General features: G+C 38.5%; 1 protein-coding gene across 1 annotated transcript in view; it reads right to left on the bottom strand.

Annotated features, from left to right (window-relative positions):
- Window positions 1–7073, bottom strand: part of fer1l6 (fer-1 like family member 6) — a 39599-nt gene extending 32526 nt beyond the window's left edge. Inside the window, 10 exon segments of the mRNA XM_032515412.1 lie at window positions 38–139; window positions 1076–1262; window positions 1881–2037; window positions 2378–2456; window positions 2668–2730; window positions 2814–2945; window positions 3319–3373; window positions 3843–3954; window positions 5139–5224; window positions 6589–7073. Of these exon segments, the coding sequence (XP_032371303.1) occupies window positions 38–139; window positions 1076–1262; window positions 1881–2037; window positions 2378–2456; window positions 2668–2730; window positions 2814–2945; window positions 3319–3373; window positions 3843–3954; window positions 5139–5224; window positions 6589–6623 (1008 nt within the window). The 5' untranslated portion in view covers window positions 6624–7073.
- Between the last annotated feature and the right edge of the window lie 1282 nt (window positions 7074–8355).

The raw sequence follows: 8355 nt of genomic DNA, 5'->3' as shown, positions 1-8355 counted from the left end.
ACACACACACACACACACACACACACAATGCTCAGACCTGAATCTTCAGTCTCTGACACAGAGGGGGAAACATCTCTGTGAAGACGATCTGCTCATTCCACACCGGGTCTGCTGTGGACTTCTGTGTAGATGTGCGACCCTGAAAGGCAATGGAGGAAGATAGGAAGATGATTAAGACTTACATAACACAACTTATATTCCAAAAATGAGATGAAAGCTAAACATGGATGACAGTTAATCTTTCCTTAGGACAATGCAAAAGTGATGACTTTTGGTTTAGAGCTTGGAGGATGTGTTTGTATACAATTTTAAAGGCCCCATATAATGCAAATTTCCAGGTTCATACTTGTATTTTAGGTCTCTACAAGAATATGTGTCCACGCTCTAATGTTAAAAAACACATACTTTTTCTCATGCTGGCTGTCTGCACATACTTGTATTTAACCACTGTCAGAAACGCTTTGTTTCCGGCTTGTCTCTTTAAACCCAAAAAGCCCATTCTGCTCTGATTAGTCAGCGTTTCTATGTTGTGCATTTCTGCTGTCAGTGTCTCTGATCCGTCATTGCAGCCGGGGAATGACGGTAACAGCACTGTAGTGGCATTACAACCGAATAGAAGCCTTGACTACTCATCTCAAGGCACAGTTTTTTAATTAAGGCTATTTGTCTTTTTTGTGCATTAAGCATTTTGATATTTTCACAGCATTTATATAGCACCTGCTTAATAATGAAAACTGAAATCTTACTTTAACAAAATGAGACCTGTAGTAATTGACACATCTGTAACCATTTACAATTTTTATGCTAGATCTACAAATGTACCTGAAATTAGTCATATCAATTTTCACTAAGAACTTGTTCTTGTATTTACAACTTTTTAAACCTGTTGCTTAAATTACATTTTTTAATCATTAATTCACCTCTGTATTTGAAATCTTGTGCAATTTGGAGCCTCTTTGCACAAAAACATACCTGCTGTCTTACTCGTAAGAATTGGACAAAATTAGCTTCCCGTTTAGTTTTTAAATGAGCCTATATTTAAATAACATCTGCTAGTAGTTGATATTCAACCCACCACTTGTTTGAAGAAGCTGACTACTGCATATGGGTCGATGAGTGCTGTGTTGTCTCCTATGAAGGCCTTGGTGACGTTGGCCATGATGCTGGAGTTGTTTCGTGGAAGGCCTTCAGCTCGATACACCTTCACATAGAAACGAGCCCAGGGTCGCTCCGAGGGAAAACCTTCTGGTATCAGCAGGTTCCTGAGGATAATGCCATCACAGCAACACACACATATATTTCAACCCAGTCCAAACTTATCTATAAAGCTTTTTAAAAAATTGACAATTGAGAGAATGTATCCCCTAGGGACATGAATGTGCCCAGTAAATTCATGCTATCTAAAATGTATTACATGTATTTGGAAATGTTGGCCTAATGTTGGAGCATGGCAACAGGTCACAGGGTCACCAAAATAATTAGTATACATCTTCTGGGGACCATGAGCATCCAACCGTGACATCCCAAGAGGCAGAATGTTTTTTTTTTAATGTTTTTTTTTTAATAAATAGCAGTGTGTCATCTGCATATAAAGAGATTTAATCATTATTGCTATGAACAGAAATTGACGAAGGCATTATATTAATAATATTAATATTTTTTTAATAATATTTTTGATATATTCTGGAGACTTTGAGATTCACACAGATTCATACACAACTTGTAATTTAAAAATGACAGTGGGGCATTTTGAATTTAGGGTGTAATGCTAATTCAGGGCATAAGAGGTGAAGGCATACAGTTCCTTTCCCAGAAAACCTAACTGGTCTAACAAAACAGAAAGACTGTAAAACGTTTAGAATAAAAGATAGGGATTATACTTGTCTATCTTCTCCTCAGCATCACTCGCTTTTGGTCCTGGCTTCACGGCGTCTCCCTTCGCTGAGACGCTGATGTCACACTTGACATAACCTTTGACCCCAGTGCTAATGTCACCAGGATCGGTCAGCATTGCCCACTTATTGATGAATTGGTGACCTGGGGGAGTAAGAAAAAGAGAACAAAACCATATCAAAATGTTCAAGTATATTTCATTGAAAAAGGCACAAAGCAAACTGGTTTTGCACCAAAATGCTTCGCAAAGACGTACAGTATGTGTACACACATACAAGCATGAATACATATGTGCATAGATGTTGTGGAAATAAAGCTAGATTAAAATAGAAACAAGTTTGAACACAAATTATACCCAGGGAATTAGATAAATCAGAAAAAACTGGTTCAAAATAATGTAAAGGCCTCTGGCAGGCTTTAAATCTTTAGCCTTTTCAAATCACTAGAGCTGCTGTTAACCACGTTTTAGAAAGAGTTGAGCTACCTTGCTGTCTGTAGACGGTCCACACATCTAGCTTGAAGGCTCCAACGCAGAAACTCCTCAGCATTTTAGAGTGCATCACCTGGAGAGAGTAAGCGACACAGACAAGACCCAGAGCTCAAACTTGAAACTGATAGGCCACTAAAAACCGGACCACTCCAAACCGCCAGACCATGAAAGCAAAACATTTACTTTCATCATCCAATTTACAGGCTTTCTGAACCGATCATTTACAATGATAGACATCTAAAACCTTTCTTTGAAATGCTCATTGGCTGTTCTTTTTTACTCACCGTCAGCTTGATGACTTTATCAAAGAAGACCTCTTTGTGGGCAAAGAAGTCAAACACAAAATACTGGTGAACAAAAGAGAGGGGGCACAATTTTAGACTGAGCCACAGGCAATTTAAAGTTGTTTTTTTTCAGGATTGATTCTTACCTCATTGTAAAAGGGAGAGTTGGTTCCTTCTTTGACTGAAGTCTGTTTCTTCTCATCACCGATCTCGATCACCACGCTGGGGTCGATGTTTTCTCCCACCAGCTGCCTGGCCTCTGTAATGTTAATGGAAATCTACGGGCCGGAGGAGAAGGATTTATTCCCAATAAGGCTTAAAAAAGACTATATAAATTACATACCTACATATGTCTTACACTGTAAAGCACATTGTTTTGTAATGTTTGTTTTGTAATCATGTGCACATTTCACTCATATTCTTTATATTTTAACTCATATCCTCAACTTAGCACATTCTAAAAGTATGCAGTCTTGTCTTTTTGGTTTTAATTTTAATTAAAATGGTCACTTGTGTTATGTTCAATCATACCTGTACATTTTTATTTTCATGAATACTCTTACTACGCGACAGATCTCCTCTGAGAATCAATCAAGGTTAATCTTATATTTCATATAATATATAAAACGTGCGTGTTCTGTACGCTGTTACCTGGAAGTTCTGAGGTTTCCCTTCACTCTTCTGGATGCAAGTTCTCAGTTTGGCCCTGTAGAAGTTTCACTGTGCAGGTCACTGTCTCAATCACATTTTTCATGCAGACTGATCATCATAGTACGACAAACAGACAGAACACTTTATGAACTACCAAGATAAATAGAAATTTGACACATCCTAGTGACAAGATTTTACATAAATTATGATGTGCTGTGTCTGTGCATTAATGGTGACAGCAGCATGCATACAGTATCCAGACGATAACTACCATGTGCTGGACAGAAGAAAATCTAAAAGCTGGAAAAATAGAGTCTGCACACTAGATAATGCTCAAATGAACATATATTTAGTTATTGCCAAGTGGAAAAAAAATAAAAGGAAAAGCTTTTCCGAAAAAGAGCATGATGCTTAAAACGCCACTCAGGGGTAATTAAATATGTTTTCATTACAGCATTTTGCTTCTAAATTTCTCGTATTTTCTCCAAATACTGTAAGTTATCTGTAATGTGAATATTTCATACCTCTTATTGTTTGGTATTATTCTGGTTCTGACTGCCGAGCTTCCTGGTTGGTCCTCAGTGTTTGTTACCTCCAGCATGGGAGACGCTTCAGAAGGCAACTCGGCCCCACTGTCTACACACACAAACACAGACAGACTTCATTTTACTTTATGTACTGTGAGCATCCTATTAGGGGGAAAAGGTCAGTGAAGTTGTTGTATGCATGACTACAATTCTTGTCAATCCTCATCATCTATCAACGTGAGGTCTTGGTTATCAGCCATCTTTTACGCTAACTAGCACCAGCACAGTGACATAACATAAAAAAAGATTCTTAAAATAATGACGTGACTTTGAAATATTCAATAATTTGCAGATTTCCATGCCAGATTGAGATTGTTACATCCTATTACCCCCTGGAAATCCAGAGTTCTCGCGAGAGCACAATTTGGATTTGCTCAGCGAGTCACTCTGGCATCGAGTAACGCTGCTCATTAACTATTCCCTTGTAGCCGAGCTGCACCAATCACATCGGTGTATCTGATACAGGCGGGCCGGAGGCGAGCTGAACAGATGACGACAGACGCTGTGACGTCAAATTCATCAGTAAACATTGCAAGATGGCTACGAATGAACACCCGTTTGAAACGGATTTGGCCGCTACAAAGTACAAGTTAGACTCGGCTTTTTATCTAAAAAAGGAACAGGAGACGGCGCTCGAATTGTTCATTTGCAAGAAGGACGTTTTTTTTCTGTTTTGCCGACCAGATATGACAACAGTTTAATCTACCAGTTAGCTCCGCTGGTAGCTAAGCGTATGGGGCTCTGGATACGCTACCCCGTGTGTCGTTGTGATTGGTCGTAGTGTTACCCAATTGCATGCAGTGAGATTTTCAAATGCACGCTTGGTGCCGCCCCTCGAGATGGGCGCCTTTCATCACTCAACACCAAACCCTTAATCCTTTTGGATTTGGGTCTGGATTTCCAAGTTTACATCCTGTTGGATGTAGAAATATTTCAAACAACTCAAGGCAATGACCATCTTAAAATCCTGTCGGAGGACTTTTTAGCACACAGGATAAACAGGGGCAGTTACATCCTGTTAGGATACTGTTCTGTGTTGTCATTGAACACCTAAATGACCATTAGTTGCTATTGCTGTTACAGCAGTGTTCAACATGTGGCTGTTTGATAAAGGTTAGTCTCACCCACTGTGATATAAAAGGAATACCTGCTCTATTGTACACTGTAAATACAACCGTGTGTTTGTGTGTGTGTGTGTGTGTGTGTGTGTGTGTGTGTTTTCCGGGGCCTCACCCACAGCTCCCTTGTTTGCCAGGACCAGGTCTGTGTTGACTTTCTTCTTCTTCTTCCCTTTCAGGCCGAACATCAACTTGGTCTTTCTGCTCACAGATGAGAAGTAAAACTTTCAATCAGTCAAATCCTATTTTCAAGCTTCTCTGCTACATATCATTTCCATACGAAGTGCACTGAAATTAAACGATCACGCTAAAGACCCATGTTTGAGGGTTGACACGTCCGTCTTGAGTGAATGATGTAGGATTTGACGTTCTTGACTTGCAAAGCCTCAGTCAAAGGTAGCATGATTACCGAAGGCCAGACCGAAAGCAAAAATCCCCTAACGTGAGTAAGAGGCGAGGATGGCTGCAGTACAGGCTCTGTGGTTCGTCACCAGGGAAGATCTGCTCATGTGAAGAAGAGTCCAAGGAGACGAAAGGTAACGTCTCCAAAAATAGAGTCGTGAAGGGTAGTGACACTGACGGTGATCACAAAAGGCAGCACTAACATGGACTAGTTAGTGTGAAGGTAGTCTCAAGTTTACAATTGTGTTTTCTCTATTTTAGGATTTTTTTTTTTTTGAGAATACTTGTGTTTTATCTGTTTAACTGATTTTGTGTAGAGCACTTTGAATTGCCCTTTTGCTGAAATGTGCTCTACAAATAAAGCATTTACATGCACACTAATGTTCCAATTTTATTCAGAATTTGACAAGTTTGCAAAATGTATATGGGTCAGGCAAACAGCATATTTTGTTTGGCTATTACAAAATTAGATCTTATTACAAATGTAGCATTTCCCTTTAAAGACATATTGGATATGCCGATGTTATTTGGCTTTTAGAAGCATTCTTTAGACATGTGGACATCTTAGTTGGGGTTTTTACCCCAATTTGCGACACACAGCCTCTTGCCTTTTCTGGGTTTTATTTCATTCATAATTAAGAAACCAGGCTGAGTTAGATGCATGTGATATGATTCTGTGTTTATGAATAGTTGCAGCATCTTGAGATCAAATTTTCCACAAAAATACATTCAACATTTTGTAAAAAGAAAAAAAAAAGGCTTTTCAATAAAGTCCCTTGAAGTATTCAACAACAACCTTCAAATACTATTGCAAAAACATTCCATGGGAATAAATAAAGTATTATTATTTTTATTTAGAGTGGAAACAAAATGTTCCCATTATATAACTCCTTTTTAAACCGAATTCTTACAATATTTTGACTTCAAGAATTCTGGTATTTTCTTTATAAATATCGACCATTATCTGAGAGTTTATTTTTTTCACTGTACCATCAGTCTCCAAAAACAGGAAAAATACAGCCGTAATTGAAATCTTAAGTGGAAAATCAAAGAACATGTTATTCATCTGACAGAATGATGGATTTCGGATTGTCAAAAGTAGCACAGAAATCACTTTGATGCAAAAAAATATTCAAAAAACAACAATCATTTAAACTGCTCACCGCTGCACGGTTTCAGGACTGTCTGAGGAATCCATTCTGCTGAAGTCCAGAGACGTTTTTCTTTTTTCACTAACAGGCACCAGGAGGGTTCGAGTCCGTCGGTTTACAACTAAAAACTTGTTGTAAAACTTCCACCAAAACAACTCAAAACCAATCCGATCTGGTTGCTTTGCTGTCCTCTGTGTGCTTTAAGGATGTCTGATGACTGATGGATGGCCCCATCGCTCTCTACTCAGACTGAGACATAAGACGTTGTCCCTGCCTTGGACAAAGCTGAATATGTCAGCATGCAACCGGCTATTATCACCTGAGCAACCCTGGCTAATTTCCAGCGCAGAATTATGCTGTCAGTTTTCTAGTCATCATCATTTGCTCACTCTTTACAGCCCTTCCTTCACTACAGATCCCTTAATCATTTGACTTGACTGCACTGTAAATACAGAAACTCGTCCTCACGAAAAAGCCTGCACACTCGCCACACTGTTTTCTCAATCAGTTTAGTTTTTACAGGTGAGAGTGATGGTGCACACATGGGAAAATATCTACTTTAACATAAAACCTAACATAAAGCATACAATATTACAGGTAGAATCATATAATTGAAGTTGGGCATGTTTGATGCGGTTATCAGAGCAAGACAAAGTGAACTGATACACATGTTAAGTTATTTATTTATGTGTGCGGCTGACTGGTGTTACTGCATGGATCCATATTAATAATAATAATAATAATAATAACTTTGACTTATATAGTGCCTTTCACAAACCCAAGGACGCTAAACAAAGGGGGGGGGGGGTTTAAGAGGTGAAAGGTGTGAGGCCAGGAGGGATTAAATTCCATTAGCCTCAGTGAAGATGTCTGTTTTAAGCTAATACACAGCGGGCAAAGGATAAGTCTGGCAATATTCTATATTGTAGTCATTGCCCAAATATCCCATGACAAGAATTAAACCAACAATGCATTTGCCCATCTCTCAAAACTTTCTGACTTCCTCAGCCTGTCTGTGGCACTCAGCCCCGAGCCCTGTGGCCCCTGAAGACACACATGTTTAAAAGCAAGTTACAAATGAAATTCAAATTCAATATAAAGAAAAAATTAAGTAGTTTCCTAAAATCAGCAAATCATTTTTCTGCAAGCATTACTCAAACTGTAGTCATAAACTCCTCCTTGCATTTGTTGGGTACTATTATAACATGGGACAACATGGGACATGGGACAAACAATTGAGCTCTATGAGGCAGAGACAGAAGCCACATCAGGCAGTGCCTGTATTGCTGGTTTTGGTCTTTTAAATGGAATGTGTTGATAAAAAAAAAAAAAAGAATATCACAAGACTTTTGGAAATATGCTAACTCTGTTTGCTCACCCAATGTCAAATGTATGTGCAAATGGTAGATTTAATGCAAGTCTTGGTGAGATAGCAAAAAAACATCATCCATCGTTCGTTCAAATTTTTGTAAACATGAGATTCTGTTTGGTGATGAAGATTTGGCTTTTCTAAAGTTTTGATATCAAACAGGTCTGACATAACAGATTTTTATTTCAGTGTTCATTTACCTTCTTTTATCCGTCACGCTGACTTAACTCGTGGGCAGAATGATTTGAACGTCAGTAACTGGATTTTCCCTCAGCAATCTTATAAGAAGTCCAGTTTGAATATTTACATCTATGGGTTTTGGGGTCAGATGCTAAAATGCTGCACAGCTGTTCATTCAGAAATTTACAAATAGGGAAAATTAATGATAACAATAATAATAATAATAATAA

This window comes from Etheostoma spectabile, chromosome 5 (assembly GCF_008692095.1).
Source record: "Etheostoma spectabile isolate EspeVRDwgs_2016 chromosome 5, UIUC_Espe_1.0, whole genome shotgun sequence".
Lineage (NCBI taxonomy): Eukaryota > Metazoa > Chordata > Actinopteri > Perciformes > Percidae > Etheostoma > Etheostoma spectabile.
Note: the sequence above shows the minus strand (reverse complement) of the source record. Positions and strands in the feature narration are given on the sequence as shown.